Raw genomic sequence first — 21,738 nt, 5'->3', positions numbered from 1 at the left:
CGGAGTAAATGAAGTGACTGAAATTTCAATATTGTAACCTGCAAGCCATCCAGCTCAACAAAGTAAGGGTATATATTGTAAAATATTTTGTATTAATTTTCTGTGATTGAGAATGGAGGCTCTGTGTCTGAATTCAGTGGAGTAAAAATGTAAAGTGCTTACAATATATTCTCTAAGAATCCAGACTCACCAAGCTTGCTCATTCTGAACAGTGCTTAGTCACTGAGATAGTGAACACTAGTGTGTGAGAGCAAAAATGATGGATGTGATGAAGGGAATGTTTCTGGGTCCTGTCAATTCATCCTCCAAATTAACTTTCTGAATGACTGGTTTTTATCATCTAACACTTTCTCAGGCATATCTGCATTTGACATGGTAATTAAACGTCACCTGGCACCTAAAAAAAGAAAAGGGAGAAAATAATAAAATCATCATTATTTTAAAAGACCAGCTCTGGCCTGCTGTTGGCCTGAGGCAAAAGATGCCTTCTTTGCCGGTTCTCTTTATTGCTGCAGTGCCTGTATCTAGGACAATAGCTATATCTTACCACAGAAACAGACTCTCCCCTTTTTCTCATATCATAACCGGTATTGATTGGCTGGCTTATCTGTAATGCCTTTCTATTCTTTGGTTTTGGATTAGACATGTAGTTTTGGAGGTGAAATTTTTCCCAGGTTGGAAAGGAAAGAAAGTTAAAGAAAATGTCAATAAGTAGTTGGCCAAAATAGGGACTTTGCAATTAAGGGAGAAATAGTAAATTATCTTGTGAACGAATGGCTTCAGTTTAGCCACACTTACCAGGAAGACACAAAAATAATATTTCTGTGACTCCGATATAATAAATTTTGGAGGTGAGTTGCCAAGAAAGATCCAGAGTAATTTCTACGACTACAGTTGCAGGATGCAGTGGTTGCAGCATATCACGGATGCACTACCATCTTTACTCACATTTGGTTATGAATATTTCAAGATATGGGTACAGAATGACATGTCTGGGAATACAGTATCGATTTATAAAATCGATACTGTAAAGCACTTCTATGCTGCAGGATGAGAGCTTGTTTTACAACATAAATTGAAGAGAAGACTCCTGAAGCTAACAAATGTGTCACATATTTGCTTATGGCAGAAAAGCTAGGATTATCCCTTCTGTGATGTTATCACATGAGATTTAATGAGAAAATTTTATATGTTTACTGTAAGCTAGCTATAGCTGTCTGTTTGGTCCTGTGTGAGATGTAAATGTATCCAAATAATCTAAAGTCTAAGGATCTTCTTGCCTGAGTTCAAAACAAAATAGTTGGAATGCAAATAGCAACCTCCAACGAATGTTAACTAAAATGTTCTGTTTAATTTAGCTTTGTTATGTCATGAACTTGTCTGTTGTGGTTATCAGAGAAATTCATCTTTAGGCATGAAGTCTGAATGAAAAGTGAAAAGATGAAAAAGAAACAAATGCTTGTGGAGAATATCAAAGCGGGGAGTGAAAGTGGAGGAGCGCTGGCTATGGGGGTAGTGGGGCTGTTTTAGTAACAAGCCTGCCCTGAAGGCCACAGACACAGATTTTGCAGGAGGTGAAACACTGCAAACATGTAAACATATAAATAGGCTAGAGGAATAAGTGCATTTTATCCTATACCTTAAGGGCTGAGAAATCATTTTAACAGTGAAAACTTTTCCAATCTGAAAGCATAACACTTACGTGAGATGTAAAAATGGAAGAATTTTCTGGGATTCATATCTTTTTCTAACAGAAACTGAAATACAGGAAATTATCTTAAGGAGAACGATGTCTTCATCCTCCTTTATATCTCTGAGAAAGCTTCATGCTGAGCATTTAGATTGGAGACAAATCAAAATGCAGATGCTTTATTTGGTTACCTTAATAGCTTAATAGGTTTTAAGGATTATTACTCTCACAAGCCTTTTTGAGCTTATACAATCCTAATGTATTTGCTCGTAGAAACTATGAGCTCAGTCCCAAAAACTCTTACTTGTATGAGCCACCTCAGCAAGTTGCCAGATTTAGTGCTGTAGAAGCTTAACAGTGTGCGCAATCACCAGCCTGCCCTTGCAAAAACACTGCAGACAGTGGGAAAGTACAAGAAATGCCCAAGGGGGTCCAGTTAAACTGTAAAATATTTGGCCCTTTTGCATTCATGCTGTAGCTAAGCAAAACCCCAATGGGTTGTGTGTGGTAGATGTCACCTGAAAACATATCTATTTAAAAAACCTGGCTACAGCTGACATTGCAAATTAAGAGGAGTTCTGCCCCAGAGTGAGCAGCTCTCAGGAGTTAGTTCTCAGCCGGCTGTCACACAACAAGATGAGGTCAGCTACAGTTGCGTGGAGCTGCATCTGAACTTATTAAAACCACCCCTCACAAGTGGATAAGAACCCACTCGTACTTCCCTTTCTTGCTACTCTCCTGGACAAATCCTGACGGATTCAGCACGACCTTCCCAGGGACCACGCTAAACTGCCTAGAGCCGCTGGACTGCTGTCTACCAGCCCCTTAGGTATTGCAGGGTATTGAAGCCTTGCTTTTGGTTATGCCTCATGATTTCGTTATTAGATCAAGGAGACCATTAAGTCTGTCTTTTACGACTCTTCACCATGGTCCCAAAGTGCTGTTAATGAGAACTATGCCATTCGGCCATATTTCTGGCTGGAGCTACTATAGCAGTGGTCCTGAAACCTCCTGTGGATTTACTTGAAAAGAGGTAATAAAAAGTTGGCTATGAAAAGTATGCACAAGTTGATGAACCCTCTGGATGCAGAGCTCTCCAATTAAAAGGCTGATGTGCTTTTTTGTTGACACTGACAACTGTCTGTCATTTGGATAATACTATAGGCTTTTGCTCCTGATGTTTCTTGCCCTCAGTATTATAGTCCAGGGAAAGGATAATGACCAAACATTGCTGCCAGCCTTTCCAACTCAAGTAGCTTAAATGAGTATATGTGAAGTGAACAGCCAGGAATCATAATTGCAGCTCTCCGTGACATTTATTCAAAACTGAGCCTGTTTCATCTGCAGATGAATCCATTTTTTTTAATCGTTCTGTAGATGTGCTACAAAGAAGTGAGATTTGCACTGCCTGGCATTTTCAGCTCTCATACTAAATATCCTGCCAGATATTTCTGACCTCAGCAAAGATCATTCATAGCTTTTAGTCCTGAGGTCATTGACAGACCGTACGGGGAAGTTCGCAGTTCGAAAGAAAAACGCAATTCAAAGTATGTTTCCAGACAAAACAGTGAATATGCTAGATAGGTATACTCTATTAAAAAAAAGTCTGATTCGGCTATGAAAAAAAATCAAATGGTCCTTTTTCTAAGCGTATCAGTCTGAAGACCAGATTGGAACCTGACTAAGAATCCTGAATCAAACCTTTTTCTGCAGGAAGTTTCAAAGTCACGGTAATTAAATGGGTTAAATGGGATAATGTGTGTTTAAGATCATAAAATTATAATTAGTTTAAGATGACTTTAAAAAGACATAAAAAAGTTCTTATCTATTCAGAACTCATTTGCAGGAATGAGTCACCCAGTACTTAAAGTTGAAGTGTCACTAAGAAGAAAGTAAGAAACCGCAGCTCTGAAGGAACCAATGCCTTCTATGTCTGACATTTTTTGTAAGGAGTCCTTGAATTTGGTGCAGCCATTCCTGAAAGCTTGCAAGGGTGCATGGGAGAAGATAAATTATTAGGGAAGGGCTTTCTTCCAAGAGAAAATGCAGAATGTATGGGATATATGTGTAAGATGAAGGTTCACTTCTCAGTCCAGGCTAGACTAGCTTTTGTATGTTACCAGACCACTGTTATCAGCTTTTTAATGCAAAAATGAAACTTACTTGATTTTATCCTAGTGAGTGGCTTATGTTAGTCTGTGTTTCCAAGGCTATCTTTGCAAGGGAAAAATTGAAAATAGCATTTTATAAATGAAAATGAGATCCTTCTTTATGGTTTTAGTTTCCTTCTGGAATCAGAAAGCTTTATATGAATTAGATACTCAAGGCATCGTTTTGTGTAAGTGATAACTTAGGCTGCTTTAGAGGAAATAAATGATCTAACAGATAAAATACTTTTTTATCTTCAACAAAGAGAAAATGGTAGACTTTAAATCACGGAGTCAGACTTCTCTTCCACTAATGAATGAAGGGAACAGACAGCAAAGTGCAGAGCCAATTCTAATTCTCCCTTCTGTTCAGAAGTTCACATTACGAGAGAAAAAATGCCTGAAATAATTAGGCAACATAGTGTTACAATTCCCAGTAGAAGGAAATAAATGAAAAATGGTAATGAAAAATTTGCTGCAAAGGCTTTAAATTACTTTGTTTCAATTTAACAGTAAACAAGCTATCATTATAGGAAATTCGTATGGCAGTGATGAGGGTGAAGAAAGTTATCTTTCTGTGTAAGCAGAATCCAAATTGGCACATCACACTGTTTCACAACGCCACGTGCAACCTGGCTTCTTTTGAAAGAGTAGTAGGTTTCTTCCTTTTAGCATAAGCAAGTGATTTTTGTTTGTTTTGGACATTACTGCTTCCAGGCCTTTGAAGTATTGAATATTGAATTATTTGTTAGTATGGTGGATGCAGGGTCTTTCTATTTATTTATTTTTTCCTGTACTTTGATCATAGAGGAATAAGAGCAAAAATTCTTGGGAATTCTTTCATGGTCCAGGAATACACGGTTAACTTGTTCTAAGAATATTTCATGGTCACTATGGTTTTCATACAAAAAGATGCACTCCCAGAATTAATGTCTGGGTTAATTCTCCCTCTCAAGTCATGGTTGTAAATGTTTAGCCAACATATCTACATTTGTCTGGAAGATTTCTGGCACATGTTTCTGAGAGGTATAAAATATAAATTAAAATTATTTCCAAAAAAAATTATTGGTTAGAATTCAGTCTGCAACTGTGTCCATTGCATTTTCTTGGGTAGAAAATAAAAGCTTTTTCAGATGAAATCATCAGGCTGTCAGGCTATGTCCTTGTTTAATAAGAGGGTAGATTAGAGAATAGCTACCTCTGCCTCCGTGGGGAGAATGTTTGCTTTCTCCATGCCAATAGAAATTTGTAACTTCTGTTTTGGCAGCTTTTTTGTCTCTTTATTTTTGTATCTCTTGATTTGCTTTCAGCAGAGATTTCTAGTGATTCCCTCTGGTCTAATTTGAAGGATGAGCCTTTTTCGTGTTGGTGCAGTTGTAAGTACTTGTATAGTCATGTTACTTAACTTATTTCTGTCAGAGGAATGGAAATCCTCTGCTCTTCTGCAGGACAGAGTCTGGAGACTGGTTTCCCCAGAGGCTGTGCAAAAAGTTGCCCGTCCTGGCTGCAGGGTCCAGGTCTCTGGGGAAGGGACCACTCTGTCCCCACACAAATCGGTACTTTGCTTCTCTGTGACTATGCCTAAAAGACTGCCAGACACTGTTGCAATAGATGTCCTTAATGGAAAAAAATCTACCATAAACTGGATCGATCCTGCAGTCCTTGCTTCACAGATGGCACCATTAATCCAGCGGACAGGAGCAGCTCTTGTTTATTACCAATCTGAGCGAGCTCTCCGTGAGAAATGAGGCACGGAAGGGCTGGCATCCTGTTACAGTTCCTGCTTTGCCATCCTTTAATGAGCTCAGTGAGTCGTTTATAGCGTTGTCCTTGCTTGCCTGAACGCGGCGGAGGCCGGGAGTGAAAGCGGCGTCAGGCGCGGAGGGTGGCTGAGCCGCGTGTGCCTGCTCCCTGTTGCGTAAAGCGCCTGGGGGTGCAGCTCGCGGGGCCCGGCGGGCAGAGGGGGCTGCAGCCCCTTCGCTTGGAGAAACGGAAACGACCGCCCTGCCGACCCTCATTTGCCACAGCGTGAGAAGGCCATTTGAAACACGTATTCTTTTTTTAATGGCTATTGCTGTTAAAGTCAATCTGACTCCCATAGATGGCACGTAAAGTTACTTAAATGCTTTTTTCTAAAAATATTCTGGCAGTTGATCCTGTTAGCGCAACTGACGTCTCCCGATCCCCAACCCAGTCGGACCTGGTCTGAGTAAGCAGACAGATCCTAGAGCCCCCGTGCTGTATTGTGCGGCTGGGATCGGAGACTGCGAATTACAGCAAGAGCTCAGACTGTTTCCATCTGGCAAGTCACAGTGTCGGTCTCCAGTTTGAGCTGGAAAAGTCCTGGGAAGGAGCAGGGTGGAGGAAGATCCTGGCACTGTGTCTGAAAAAGCCCTTGTGAAGCAGGGACTGGGAGAAGGGGTGGCCCAGGAGCATCTTCTAAGGACAAGCCTAGGTAAAACCACAGTTTAGTCAGTGGCCAGTGACTTCTAGAGAAGGAGGCAGTGTTTTATTATATAGCGTATGGTAGCTGATGCTTCAGTTATCCTTTGGTCTGCTGAGCAAGTATTGTCTGCTGGTAGAGCCCCAAGGGCAGAAAACATACATATTACAGAGAACATCCTTTATTTCCACTGTATCTTGCTGCGTACGCAACGAGTTCTGAGAGTGACACCTTGCTCCAGCGCGCTGTGGAAGGAACATCATGTCCCTTCCAGCATGCTCCACCAGATCCTGCTTTCATTTCCCTTAGCTTTGTGCTAATCCCATGCAACTGGTTCCCAGTGGTGTCAAATCAGAATTAGAGCCAGTTTTTTCTGCTGTTTTGATTTGTCGGAGGTTTTCCATAGCAAAATCCCCCATGCTTGTTATTTCTTCATTTATGTTAAGATTTTGGTTTTACCTGACCTTCTTAATTTTGACTAGAATATTGAATAACGTGACTGGTATGAGAGGTATATATGATTATATATGTATAAGGGAGTTCAGCTATGGAAATGGAATGCTATTGTCAGGGAAGGGTCCGTAACAGCCTTAGCAATTCTTTCCCATTTAATAAGCATATCAGATGTAATTCAGAGTCATCAAAAAATAAAAATAAAAAGCAACCTTCAGATATTTCCATGGGCATCCACAGCAAGACTGGAGGAATGCTGTTTTTAAAGCATTTTAAAAACATATATGCACAGAGGTCTCTGCAGTAAGACTGCCAGTAAAACGAATATGAAGCAGAGACACTAAGGGACTTTTAATTTGCTTTTTCTCTCATTCTAGCTGCGTACTGTTTTAAAAATGGGAAAGTGACACATCCTAAGAATCAAGTATCTGACTCCCTTAATCAGCGTTCTTAACACAAAAGCTGATTAACATAAAACATCATGTTTAGGAGCACTGTGTAACAAGACGTGACATGAATTCATCAAATCTTGACTGGAGCCTCACAAACTCTCACGTGAGAGGACTGTGATTCCTACCAAATTAGGCTGACAGATATTGCTGTCCAGAGTTCAAATGAGGATTGTGAAGAAAATCATGTGTGCATTGTTTGTTAATGTTTTTACATGCAGAGTCAAATGTATATATTTATAGCAATAGGAATTTTCTGTATAACCAAAAACTAGTTTATGACTTACTTCCAGACGTCTTAAGACTGCATAAAACATAATGATTTCTGGCTAGTTATCTTACAGTTTTCTCTGCACGGTTAACCTTGCACAGTGAAGAGTTTCTCTTAACTAACTAGGGTATTCCCTTCTGGAACAACTAGACTTTGGTAAGTCCGGGAGTATGTACATTACCTGAAAACACAGGGATTTACATTAAAACATTGGGATGTGATTCTAGCCAAAGACGTGCCAGCCTAGAACCTAGCCACAGAAATCAGAGTTTGATTATTAAATCATCGGCATATAATTTGCATGTTTATACTGAGGCTCAAGAGCATTCTTTTTTGTTTTAATAGAATTTACTGCTAGTGTATTTTTCTGTGGCATCATGATGCAAGTCCAAGTCTAGTTTTCACACCTTCCCTATCAGGGTGACTTCACATGACACAAGAAGTGCATAATTTGTTTTATACAGCTCTCCTGATAGTTTCATTTCTTGTGCCTCTTACACTGAAAACAGCCTGTGTGTGGAATTATGCAGTATTGAAACTGGTGCAGTATAACAGCGCTGGCCTCTGTAGTCACAAATAATTGTGATTACACCTCTTTATGGAATCAGGGAGCTGAAACAATAGGAGCTTCCACCTCAGACAGAGGGGTGTCAGCCCTGGGAACAAAGGTTCATAATGGTGGTCAGGTTTTCCACAGATATGGTGTGATCTGACTGCAAAAGAGATCGAAGAGAAAGGAGAACAAGTAAATCTGAGACATGGCCAAGCAAGTAGAGGTCCTGAGTGAAAAAAATGTAAGAGAAAAAGGTAGAGGGAGACCGAGCATTTGGGGAGCAGCTGTTGACTAAAAGGAGGCTTACCGCTGGGAGTCGTGTCTCCTGCTTGGGACTATTGCAGTGCTCAGAGAAAGCAGACTTTATCTGTTCTTTGTAATAGAATGGGATTACAGAAAAGATGAATGGGTTTACTATCAGTTTTTCTTTCTGATAAAAAAAACCCTGCAGATTGCAAGTTTTTACTTTTGTTCACGATGATATTGCTGAGAAATCTCATGATTGCAGTGGAGCTCATCCAGCAGCTTGGAGGTAAAGAAATGCCCCTATCCTCATGCTGCAAATGGGAAGCAGAGAGATGGCACGCAGAGCTGAATTAGGGTGCTAGCAGCTTAAGTTACCACCTTCAGCACCTCTCCATGAACCATTTCATGCTCGCTCTTAACTATGGTCTCTTACTACACATGGCCATGATTCAGTCCTGCCTAACTCCTGAGCGTCTGCTACCCGTTAGGCCTTATTCTCAACTGTCAAAAAGGTAATTCTCCTTTGAGCAGTAGTGTTATGTTAAATATTAGGAAGCTGTGCCGGGAGGACAAGGCTTCGCAAGTCACAGCGGCTGGCAGCAGAGCCACCGCTTCTGCGTTGCGCATGGCTGAGGGTTACCTGCAGGGTTTGGCTCGTAACTGCAAAGACAGACCAGCAGTGTGAAGGGCACCGCAGGACAGCAGGCTGATGAAGGAAGGTGCACGTGAAGGCTGGCTTGCTCTCTGTCCTTTGCTGTGTCACAGAGGACATAACTGTCCAACTGAAGTGTCCAAATGAAGATCCAAATTGGAGGAGGTCTGATTTAAGTTCTTCACGTTTAACTGTATTTGGAAACAGTGCCGTTCAGCTCACTCTGCCTCAGTTTCAGCTTCTGACTCCTAAGGAGTTAAAAGTAACCTGGCAGGTCCGTTTGGTAAATCCTCTGGAATACGTGCCTGGTGGTCCCCAGTTCACGGAGGTTTCCTCACTTCAGGGCTGCACCTCTTCTCTTTCATCTTAATGCAAAGCAGAACATTGTTGAAAAATAGTTAAAAGGCAAAAAGGATCAGAGTAAGGCAGAAGCTGATGTGCTATTTTTTTCTTCACTTATCGTTAACTTATTGTAAGAAAACACTGGTTTATTCTGCTTAATGGCTGCAGGTGAACTTTGAAAATTTGGACTTGCTTTTCTGCCCACAACTCTAGCAGGCTTGTTGGCAGTACAGTGCTGAGGTTTCATCTGTAAGTCATTCTGCGACATTTCCTTTCTATTTCTTATCGACTCTTTTTCTCTTTACCATTTCTTAAACTCTGACCAGGTACAAGACAAAATCTTGGATGACTTTTGCATGTTTCAGGTGATCAGAGAGACCTAGGAAGCAATGCTGAAAAAAGCTGAAAATGGTTTTCTGAAGGGGGAATATGGAGGCAAATGCAATTCAATGTGAGTTATAAAGATGGTGAGCCTGAAATGCGGTTGAGTCAGATAAGCAAAATCAGGGTATTTAGTTTCAGCAATGCTTTGCTTTGCTTCAGACTTAATGTGCAGTTTCCTATTTTGAAACCAAGAAAGTGTAATATAATGGGTGAATTAAAGAAAAGCAACTCATCTTCCTCTGTTTTTCTTTTACAATATTGAAGAACCAGTCAAACATCTTACTCGGCATAAAAAGTATAACAGCGTTTTGTAGGCTTTGACTGCACTGGTTTTCATATAGTCTTGTAAAGCTATAACCTCAGAGCTGTCAGGGACACAAGCAGTCAAAAAATAAAATGTCTCTGATATTTGTTAAGTAATAAAGCATTGCGAGAGGTATGTTTTTATCTTTCACTTATAGCTGTTGAAGGTGCTAATCTCAGAGAAGTGCTGTTTGGTGGCTTATTGCCACAAAATGCAAATCCTAAAGATGGGAAAAAAGAACACAGTTAATTTCTGAAGAGAAGGAAGTCTTAGCCAGCAACCTGCCGCCAAGCCAAATAGCCATCTTCATCAGTATGAATTTTTTTTTACAAATAGGGTCTATATTCCTAGTTTACAGACGGGGAAATGGAGGAACAGAAGCAAAACCATCCACTAGATTTTGCTTATCAGGCTCATGTAAAACTGAGGACCAGAACCCCACTGGCTAAAACTGATGGTTTTCCAAGGATTATAAGGATTTTCCTTTTTAAAGAAGTGCCACTGTTGGAAACATTTGTACCTTAGCGTGCTGACTACTTCAGTGATGCTTTCCTTTCTCCCTGCTCCCTCTTTTTTTAAAACGCGTGAGGCAGAACACTGTCAATGTTATTACTGTACCATGGAAAAAGTAGTCCCACAGGATAGGTACAGCGTGCCAAAGCTTTCACTTTGTCTTATTTGAAGTGCCTCGCCTTTTACCTTTTATTGAATGCCCCCTTGTTCTGAGATTACAGGAAATAATAACTTATAGCAGCGCTCAGCTGGCTTTCTGAGTATTATTCATTATTTTATATGCTCCTGTCACATTAGATTACATTTTCATCCTCCCAGAATTACTCTTCCACCACAGCTGTAGATCCCCATCTCCTTCAGGATCTCCAGGGTGTTAGAAAAGTGGTGAAACGCAGCACTTGCGCCCTTGTGGTGAATCCTCTGCAGTGTACAGCCCACTTGCAGCACAGAGATTTATTCAGTCATCACAACTCATCAGAGCATCAGCAAGCACTAAAATTTGTCAAACGCTTTCCTCTATGGGAATTATTGTGACTATTTTTAAGGCAAGCTCTAAAGCCACCATAATCTGTAGAAGATCATTTGTATATTTAGGCAGGCAAGAGTCCTAGGGAATGCTTTTTTCACTGGCTTCTCAGTAAACCATTCAGGTTGGACTGAGTTGTAAGAAGCAAGGAACAGGCGTTTCCTGCCAGTAGTTTGTACGGTGCAGTCTGAGTTCAGCTGAAAACCTTCCCAGCCTCTACCCAAATTTGCAGTTTATTTCATAGGTGATTTTAATTTAGGCATTTCTTAAATTTGAGGGGCTTAATTTTGGAATATTTAATAATGCTTTCCCATGCAACATTACTGATGAAGCAGCAGCATATTAAACATTGTAAGTCCAGGTATTTAAAGCTACCGTATAAATTCACAATGAGGTACTTAAATTATCCCCTGTGTGCAAATGATTTGTTTACATGAGTATCTACTGACTGCTACAAGTACTTAATTACTTTTTCTTTTTTTGAAAAATTCTTTCCTTTCCCCTGAGAGAGTTACACAGACATACAGAACTAATGTGTCAATTTATATAATTTAAAAAATAGGAGAGAGATTACTACATTGCATTAGCTTGAAAGAAAGGTAGGATGACAGCTTAAACTGCATGATTACTTCTGACATTAAGGTGATTAAAAACTCATCAAATCTTTAAGCTTGAGCTATTGCCTCACTGTTCTAAGCCAAAGACACTTGATTTCAAATAAGTTCAGAGAAGGTAAGAGACATGGGGCAGACTCTGACTTTCTCACATATGCTGATAACTAAATAGCGCATGGTCCTACTGGCTGACGGAGGATACATACCATTTTCCTGTAATGGTGTGCATGAAAATCTGGACTTAAATCAGTTGACCTAAAATTAGCCTGTGATTTAACATCCAGTTCCCTAAACCATCCATTTGTCAGTGCTCAAATCAGCTGAGATGCATTATTTCAGGACATTTATGAGGATTCACTATGTGTATGCACATTGGGTAACTGCATGAACAGACTAGCATAAAAGAAGCAACTGATCTGAATAAACAACCCATTCTGCTTTGCCCAGAGCTGAAACTTTCACACTAAATGCATGTACACAGGTAGCTGTAAGTGCTGCCAGGTATCACAATTTGATCATGCAGCTCAAAGTCAGTGAAAGTTCAAGCTTAATTTAACAAATTCTTCATTTTGGTGAGTAAAGCGCGCTTACAACCTCAGTTTAGTTCTGGCTATGGTTCTTGTGAATCATGTTCATTTTCTCCAATGATACAGGAGCCAACTTCTCTTGGTGGAACTCCTGTTTTATTTCACTTTTGGAATGGAGAAAGACAAAAGGAGGGAAGAAGGCAGGAACAGGAAAATGGATTTTTTTTTGTGCTTAGTAAAACTTTTTACTCGTTTGGAAACTTCCCTCTGTTTTAAATAAAATCCAAGGTTCTGTCTCGATCTTAAGTCACAGGTCAGAGTTAGTAAGTGATCTACTAAGCAGCAAATATGTAGCTTAACATCCCCATGATCAGTTTACCACAGCTTAAACGTGGAAGTATTCCCCTGTTGCCACTGGCAGCCTTTCTTTAAAAAGGACTTAGGGACCAGGCTGAAAAGAAACTTCACGCTCAGTGTGAAAGCTGTGCTGGCCCCATTGCAGCACGTGACAGACCTTCCACGGACTTTGGTGGTGATGATGAACTTTTGTTTTCAGGAATATCCAGAAGAATTTTAGTCTGAGGACATTGAGACCACGAGGACGCCGTAATACTAAACCATGCTAAGCCTGTGCCCCCAAGCTGTCATGATTATTATTGCTTGTGCTGGCAGTTTTCAAGACAGCGTGTAGGTATGTGCCAGGGCTACTATGGTACTTTTTATAGCAATGTGGATATATCCTTAGACTCCTACCAGCAGCCAAAATATAGCTGCTGGAGGATCAAGTTAAAAACTGTTGTGATAACTGACACTACCTCTGGGTTTGGTCTGTGGCTCAGCATATGTGCAAAGGAGGCCTGATGAATTCTGATCTGGTAAAACACAAAGATGTTCAAATTAAGAGAACCAGGCAAAAGAATAGCTTATTTCATTTTTTTCCCTCTCTGAGCTGATTAGGTTTGTTTCTGAAATGTTTCCAGCTGAGTTTGTTGCTTTGGATTCTAGTTATGCATTAAGGTAGCTTTGCACATAATTTCAAAGAAATACGTGACAGTACTATTCCAAGTACATTATTAGCATACCCCGGGAGACTGCATTTTAAAAATGATCCAGCTCCTATTAAGTCAGCTAGACTGACTTCACTGGCTGCCTTTGAAATGCATCTCATTTTTCTGCAATTCATCCTACCAAAAAAAACCCAACCTCCTTAAGTGTCTTGGAAAGGTTGAGGAGTCCAGTGCACCAAGAAAACTACTGCCTATACTTTATTTGAAGACTGACGGGCAATGACTCTCTGAAAGGTATAAAACTGCAGAGTCAAGATCCTACTTTTGAAAAAAAAAAAGCATAAGAGAGATTCACAGAAGCCCTTCTCCAAAAAAAACATGCCTGAGACAATTTAGAGAAACCCCTTCTGGGCTTGTATTCTGCAAGTAATTAGAGACACCATATTGCATTCAGGACCACGCTCTGCCAACCACTGAACATCATGAACTTTCACTATTCCCATAAAGGCTTATTCAAAAAAAAAAAAGAAGCTTTTTAGTTGTTATTGTTGGGAAAGATGTAGCAAGCAGGAAACAGAAGAAAACCCACGGTTTAGAAAGGATGTTGAAATCTAGTTATGTTATTGCCTGCTGTTGTTTGACACTTTTCTGGTGCAGATGAAACTGAAGTCAAAAGCCTACTTTCTTATGTTAGGAGAAGGGGTTGGGTAGTACAGTCAGGTGATTGTTGCAGGCTACAGAGCACTACTACTAAGACTAAAATGGGAACTGGTAAACTAGAGCTGGAACTACTAGAGCTGCCACTAGGCAGCTATTTGATTCTGGTTTTGGGATACAGTATGGTGTAATCTCATGAATAACTGAGGTTACGAGCCATCTTTTGTTAACATATATTAATATTCCTTATCACACGTTTAGAGCTTTTGATTCTGGTCCTCGTTTAACTGCCATGAAATTATTTGTAGAATTCTGTGTTTTAAAGAAAAGCAGGATAGATCCACTGCGTAATTAGAGAGGCATCATCACTTGCATAAATTACTTTAAGCAGCCTATTTCTCAAGAATAGGAACTCCCAAACCATTGTCAAACATTAAACACTTTCTAAGACTGGGCAGAACTGTTAAAGTCCTGATAACATACTTGGTCATTTAGCTCTTAGTAAATTTTTCCTGCAGTTTCAATGTTCTTTAAAACTTTGGCTGTAAAGAACTTTAGGGAAAAAGAAAGCTCCTGTTCATGGGTTACAGAAGCTTTTTATTTCATATATTTTCAGTGATCATGTCATTCATAGATAAATAATGCTTTTTTTAGAAGAAAAAGAAAACGGGAAAATCTTTCTTACACTTGCAACAATTCAAGACTGTAAAGAACACTGTGGACATTAGTGTTAACAGCGGATGCTGTTTAGGAACACCGTCTATTTAGCCGTAATTGGTTACACAAGAAGGTGGGAAGGATATTATTTTGCACCTCTGAAGAAATGTTTCCAAGTATTTATGTACTTTGAACCAATTTCTTTATGTCAGCATTGTATGACAAGGTATAATGGAAGTCATTTGAAAAATTCAGTTCAGTTACACTCATCAGTGATCAAATGTAGTATCTTTGCAGAGCATTGTCATATCAGACATTGTTGAGCATTGTTGTATGGGGAAGCTATTTATGGCACTTTCACAGATGGGAGTTTAGCTTTCTAGAGTTCAGAAGATAAAAGCATTGGAAAGGAAGATATCAGGTTTAGTCAATAATGGACTTATGCCAGGGAGAAAACGGATGTGTGAAAAGTATACCAAAGATCATTTCTTCATAGCACGTAGACTTGGTTTGGATTTTTGCTGAAATAAAATGGTTTAAGGCTTTTAGCACAGGCAGAGCAAACTTGAAGACGCGATCACTGAAATGGATAGGAGGATGAATGAAATATAAGTAGTATCAGGACATACAGGAGAGCCAACAAATATTTCAGTGACTTCTCTAAAAATCTATTAAACTATTTAATGATTAATCTCTTTATAATTCCAACAGAAGCGTAATGAGAGGTGGTATCTTAGATACTTTTGAATAAGAAAGTGTATTGGAATTCACTGCATTCATTTTGCATGACTGTAATAAATTGATGACTTTAGAGACGTTATAAGAGGAAATTGAAAAAGGTTAAGTGTTTTTCCACTACTACTCCCTTGCAGGAAAATATCTAATGCACAGGTTACATTGAATTTCCATCTCTTTCTTGTCATGAGGGAAATGATGTTCAATGGTTACCGTGATTTAAGAGGTAACTTACCTCTATAGAAAGTATGTCTTCTAATAAAAAGAAATCACTGTTCAATATATCCAAAAATACAGTATTCACAGTCAGCATAAAGACATAAAACCATTTTAACTTGAGGCTAGCTTTTGTCATAAATTAAATATTAATATTAAATTAATATCAAATTTGAAGAACTTTTAATTAATACTAAATATTTAATATTTTCTAAAACAGTTTTGTAAAATGTCTGACTAATACATATTTCTGCAAGGGAAATGCAGTACTTTGAGAATACTCTGCTTTGATATATCTAAATGCAAAACTCCCTGTAAACAATAGGAAAATAGCTTAACGTGCCATCCTAATAAGGATAAAATACCCTCAAATACAGAAAGTAAGCAGCAACAATGCCACTGAATTTTCCACTGCCAAATTTAAAATACTGTTCTAAGGCATTATTATTGTTAATCCACGTGATAATCCAGACATTATTTCTAATTAATATCTCCAAAATGGGGAGCCATTGTTTGCACTCCTGTTTTTAAAACTGTGGAGACGTATTTCTATTCCAGTCTTGAACATATCTGCTAGGATGTAACTTGACTAGCAGGTTAAGCTCAGGAACATCTGCATTATTGATCACATGTGGAAAAAACAATCAAAAAACCAATTTCACAGCGTTATATCCCGTTCTGTACTGTTAGGAAGAATAAAATCATTTATTTTAGATGTATTTTTCACTTTTTGTTTATTTCCTTAGTGTATATGCACAATGTATTTCATTATTCTTTCTTTTTATATCACAGTTATCTTGTGCAAATGTAATTATATGATACAATTGATCATTTAGTTATTTTTATACATTCACTAAGCCTCCTTCAGTTCTATTTCAAGTGAAGGGCAATGTTACCTTTAACTTGAATGTTTTTCAGGTATGCCTCCACATTAAGCCTACAGTATGCTTGATATTTTTGAGAGTTGCTGAACGCTCTCAGTTCTGCTTGGCTGTAAAGTGCTGCTCCTTATCTATTTGTTTTTTGAATAAATGACCAATATTTACCTGTAATATATTCTTATCTATGCTTAGACCTTTTTTTCCATATTCAAATTAAATGAATTTCCTACCTCCATAAATTCGAAGTCCCCAATAATAATTTTCATAATTCATATTAAAAACTCAGTTCTCTTCCATGTGTCAGAAACTTTGCTTATGTGACTATAGCACTGAACTTCAGGACTCTGCTGTGAGAACAAAATAGCTTCTCTAAAAACAAAAATAGCTTGTACTGTCCCTATTGCCTTTTGGTTAATTTGGCTGCAAAATAAGTTTGCCCTCCCGTGAGGATCCTTCAAAGTATGCACAACTAAAGCATGCATGTGCAAGTCTCTGTATGGATTTGAATCTGAAAGAGCGTCTGTATGTGTAGTATTTATAAATTAGGGAAATGCAAAGAATGAAGATACATTCACTCTTTTAATTACATTTTAAAACATAGAGTTTGTATTTTCTTTTTATTTCTTTTTCTTTCCACTCTGTTAAAAGTTCTTTCCATGATAGGTTCATAAAACTCATACTTTCTTCCAACCAGTTCGCACACCTCTTCAATATCATTTCAGAGGTGTCAGGTAGTTTCTTTATCCGACCAAAGGCCTTTTTTCTTCTTCAAGTCTATCTCTTCTTCAAGTTGATATTCACATTTTCAGCACAGTGTTTAGTTCTGGTTTTTCTTTTATTTATTACGGAACACAGCTAGTCTTTTCCAGTATCAGTGTTTACTCATTGTTACTTGTCTTCCATTTCACCTGCAAGGTTAAATTCATTAACTCTAGAAGGCGTGCCCTGACACTTAACGTTGATGTGTGTCTGAAGTCCGTGTTTCACTGCACTGGGTAGCTCATTCCAAAGTATGTGCGTCATCTGTTGCTCTGAGTGATGCACCCAACAAAAGCCTCCGTGTGTAGGAAATGGTTCGTACGCCAGCTTGTGCAGAAGGGATTATTAGCAAGTAAGAATGAGTGTGAGACAGCTAGAGTTTGCTCTGTGTCATGTTTTAATTAGAACTTGTTTACTGCAGTTCCTGATTTTGCACGTTTATGGTGTTAACCTCCTTTCTTGGGGCCAAGTGGTGTGACCGAAAAATAGCATGACTTTATCATAAAACTTTCAAAACGTTATGGAAACATAATTCTGTGGTGGCAGAAGTTCTGGGTGCCCATTAAACACACCATATTAATGTTAATTCTATTAAATATAAAAGCAAAATGCAGAACTACAAAGCAGATATAAAATTTCACGCTGGCCTGTTTTAAGAGAGAACCATCCTGTTCCTCAGAACTGTGTCCTGGGGATGTCTCTGCCCTGCTGCTCTTGTCCTAGGGAGGTGGAACACCTCTGAGATATATCACTTACTTTGAAGAGCTTTTAAAATTGCCTTTAAAATCCGTCCACAATCTTATTCTCCTGTATGACAGCGTAACACGTTATGGGGTCTGCCTTTAACTATTCCTACTAATTGAGGCTGAATGGCTTTTTGTTGGGAGTGGTTAGAGATTGAGGCAACTAACTTTCATTTCAATGCGTAGTCCCTTCCTGCAAATAATAATATTATTCCTTCTTAGGATTTTATTAAACGATTGGCCAGTCCTGCATTTTGTTCTTTAGTTATCACTCTGACAAATGGTTTGACCTACCGGAAGTTTCCATTCCTGCGTGTTTGCAAGAAGTGAGCATCGTGACCTGTCGCCCAGCTGCTGAGCGCTAGGCCTTGAGATTATGACATTGGCTGCCCAAGAAATAGACACGAATAAAAGACTCCTACAACATTTCCATGCGAATTCACAGTGATTAACTTAATCTCTAGGAGGCTTTAAGTCAAACGGTTCAAAAACCTATCACATCAGCACTCATAAAATCAGTGCACGTGTATATGGTGTTTTACTGCCTCCCCGTTCTGTGCGTCTGACACTTTTTTTTCTTCTTTTTCCCGTTCATGCAGTCACCTAATGCTGGAGACAAGGATGACCAGACACTGACGGTAGGCAGCGATTAGTATATGTCTGAGCATTTATTTCTGAAGAGGGTGGGTGAGACAAACTACTTTGCTCTGCCACAAGTCGGTATTTTTCTGAGTTATTGGACTTTCCTTTTCCCCTCCTGCGCTGCTACTGAGTTTAAATATTTTTTCCAATGTCAAAGTAGCGAAATAATTCTCTCAGTTTCTGTCATTTCTCATCTAATCTTTGAATGACACCGAAGACCAATGTATCTGCCCTGTAAATATTTTCATTACAAAAAAATACTTCCTTTGTGTTTAGGTCCCCTCCCCCACCATAATTAGATATAGGGAATCATTAGTCAACAGTCTGTTCACTCTGATTATCTCTTTTTATTTGAAAGAGTAGACTGCCATCTACAAAGCAGTTTTATTCTCTAGGTTATATTCAATACATCAGTTATCATACTAGACAATGACATGGGGAAAAGAACCTCACCCGTATGTTTAAAGTCCTCAAAACCTGTGAAAGGTGCTTGTATGTTAGCTCCAGTACTGCGGGTGACCGTACTGCCTTACCACTCCAGCGCTCTGATTTTGCAATCAATATTTAATGTATTGAATCAAAGTGAGGCATATGTTATACTCTGACTGAGCTTAAGGGTTTTGCCATTAAAAAGAGAACCTTTTGGTCTTTAAGTGATCAAAATCTTCCATCATTTTGATAAGTCCGCAAGACACGGAGGCACTTCAAAAGAGGACTTACTTCAGGGGCTCAACCACAAGGTTCTATGAAGAAGCAAATTATGAATTCTTCCTGATGCAAGTATGAGGATTTTATTTTCTTTATATTTTGAAAGCTTTCATGGAGCTGGACGTTTCTTTTCCTGCTCTTTTCCTGAGCCCTGGTAGACTAATGATTAATCTGATGATCCATCCTCTCCGGAGAAACTGGATTTACACATGACAATGCTTAATACAGGATATAGTTTAACATGCTCTGCTGTAGGTGATGACTGAAAATGTTTCACTGTGTGGTGAGATTAATTCATAGTGTTTCAGATCTGTTTCCATAAAAAGCTTTAATTCTTTCCCTTCTTTTTCTACTTAGACAAAGCCACGGCTCCAGCGGGGAGGAAGCTCTGCATCTCTCCACAACAGCCTAATGAGGAACAGCATCTTTCAGCTCATGATTCACACACTTGACCCACTTGCTGAAGGTATTTCTTTTTTTTATTATTATTATTTTCTGTTGCAAAAGCAAAGAAATACCTTTCTTTTTCCTTCTCCCTGTGGCAACGTTTTTTACATTTCTGTTACTTTCACCAGTCCTTTCTAGGTGTGTTTGAATTTGCTGAGAGAATTTTGCAGTGCCGTGGTGTGGTGTATATGCTCCCGCCAAGACTTGCAACTTAAGAAATGTGTTCACTGTGGTACTAACTGAAACAGATATGTGTCTTAACTATTGTTTCTTTCCACTGTCGGTTTCAGCATGAATGTAAAAATTATGAAAATTCTATCCTCATGTACTTCTGTAATTTCACAGAGTTTTTATTTTCTTTCCTAATTTTGATTTTAGTACATCAGAAAAAAGCCAAACCAGTAAGTAATTTGTCATGTGGGGTATAAAGAAGGATGAATCTCTGCTGGTTTGACTTTGAGTAGATAAACACCGAGCTTAGAGACAATGCAACAAACATTGCTCCTCGAATATGCATGCTGACATTTTATTTGCTTTATCCAAGTGTAGTATAATTTGTATTCTTTGTGCTCAAAGACGTAATTTAGAAGGAAGACTTAATTGCTTTGGTCTGCTGTGGGGTAATTTGAATATCAGCTTCTGGTAGACTTCCAAAAAAGTTCATGCCCAAGTCTGTGTTTGGTGAATGTGTTTCTACGGGACTTTTTTTGCTGTAGTAGTAACTGTGTTTGGAAATTGCATCTGTGAAAGAACTACAAGGGCCTGAAGTGACCTAAAACACTACTGTCAGGGAGAACTTTCAGCCTCCAGTAGTTACAAAGTTTATGTAGCACCTTTTTGCATGTAAGTTGCTTTATGTTTCTCATTGCGAGGTTGTACGCTAATTTTAAAATTGCTCTGTGTCTCTTGGACAAGGCACATCTACTTTGCCATTTTCATGTCAAAAAGCTGGTGCCAGTGCCCGGTGCCCGTTGGGTCAACACAAGAGCAGTTTTAGCACCTCATTGCGGTCTGCTGCACTGTACTGTTGCCACAAGAAAACTTGAGTTCTTGCATCTCTCTCATTAATGCTGTACTACACACAGCCTAAGTCTGTTGCCATCCTTAGGGTGGCATCACCAACAGATTCTGCCCTATCTATTCCCATGAGTGTTAAGAAGGGGAATTAAAAATTTCTTGTTAGTAAGAAATTTATTGCAGCTGTACCTTTGACTTCCTTTATTTGCATCGCTTAAGAGGATATATATGATTTATAGCAGGTGAACAGGCTGTCTTACTGCTGCACCCTTTCCTATTAGGTCTCTTCTTTATCCACCTGCTTAGTCAGGCTTTTTGCTCTGCTAGAAGACTAACAGACTTCCTGCCCAGCTTGTAAATTATAGTTTTTTACGGTAAACCCTTGCACTCCTCTCTCCCCTTAGAGCAAAGCTTTTGGGCCGCAGATGCATCTGTTGTATCTCAAACTGCAGTAAGTGCTAATGCTAACAAAAATTCCAACCTGAAGAGGTAAATGGGTTCCATCAAATAATTTTTGAAGACAACAGAACAGAAGGAGTTTGGGAAGAGCCCATTATCAGAGAGAAAACATAAATGACAGATGGAAGACCGAAAGGAAGCTAGAAATTTTGACTGGAGTTCAGTTTGGACTTTAAAAAAGTTCAGAAATAAGATCAGCTCTCAAGTATTATGTATGTCTCTGCTGCTCAAGCTTCCTTCCCTTGTTTGGCACGCATAGCTTGTTCCGTATCCAGACCCTTTTCCATTGCTTTTCCCCCGTAGCAAGCCTGTACCATATAGTGTGATCCAGAGGATCCAACCTGTATGAGAGCCACAGTAAAAAAGGGTTTTGAAATCTGGAGTCTGACTTAGGAGATGCAGGAGCCCAGCACAGGGATGGCTACAATGGATAAATCTTATTTAAATGGCTTCAGAAAGTTTTCTTTAGGGTTTCCGTGCTCAGAATATTTTTCTTTCTTTTTCCTTTTTTCTTTCTTTTTCTTTTTTTCCCAAACCCTTAGGCTTGTCTTGGTATTAATATTCTTCAATAGTTAGACTTTCTAATCTAGTGGCCTTAATAATTGAGTACAAGGCAGTAGCCCCCTTTATGTTTCATTAAAACTAATACAGTGAGTAAAAATTTACAATGGCAAAAATAGTCTAAGCCTCTATATA

The 21,738-nt window shown here is 39.0% G+C and overlaps 1 protein-coding gene across 3 annotated transcripts in view; it reads left to right on the top strand.

Annotated features, from left to right (window-relative positions):
- Positions 1–21,738, top strand: part of SLC24A2 (solute carrier family 24 member 2) — a 109,133-nt gene that overhangs the window by 40,093 nt on the left and 47,302 nt on the right. For all 3 annotated transcript variants that reach the window (XM_068927413.1, XM_068927414.1, XM_068927412.1), the window contains exons 3-4: positions 18,369–18,407; positions 19,477–19,585. In XM_068927413.1, coding sequence (XP_068783514.1) covers positions 18,369–18,407; positions 19,477–19,585 — 148 coding nt within the window. The remainder of the gene's footprint in view (positions 1–18,368; positions 18,408–19,476; positions 19,586–21,738) is intronic.

Source organism: Struthio camelus, chromosome Z (genome assembly GCF_040807025.1).
Source record: "Struthio camelus isolate bStrCam1 chromosome Z, bStrCam1.hap1, whole genome shotgun sequence".
NCBI lineage: Eukaryota > Metazoa > Chordata > Aves > Struthioniformes > Struthionidae > Struthio > Struthio camelus.
This window is presented reverse-complemented; position numbering and strand designations above follow the sequence as displayed.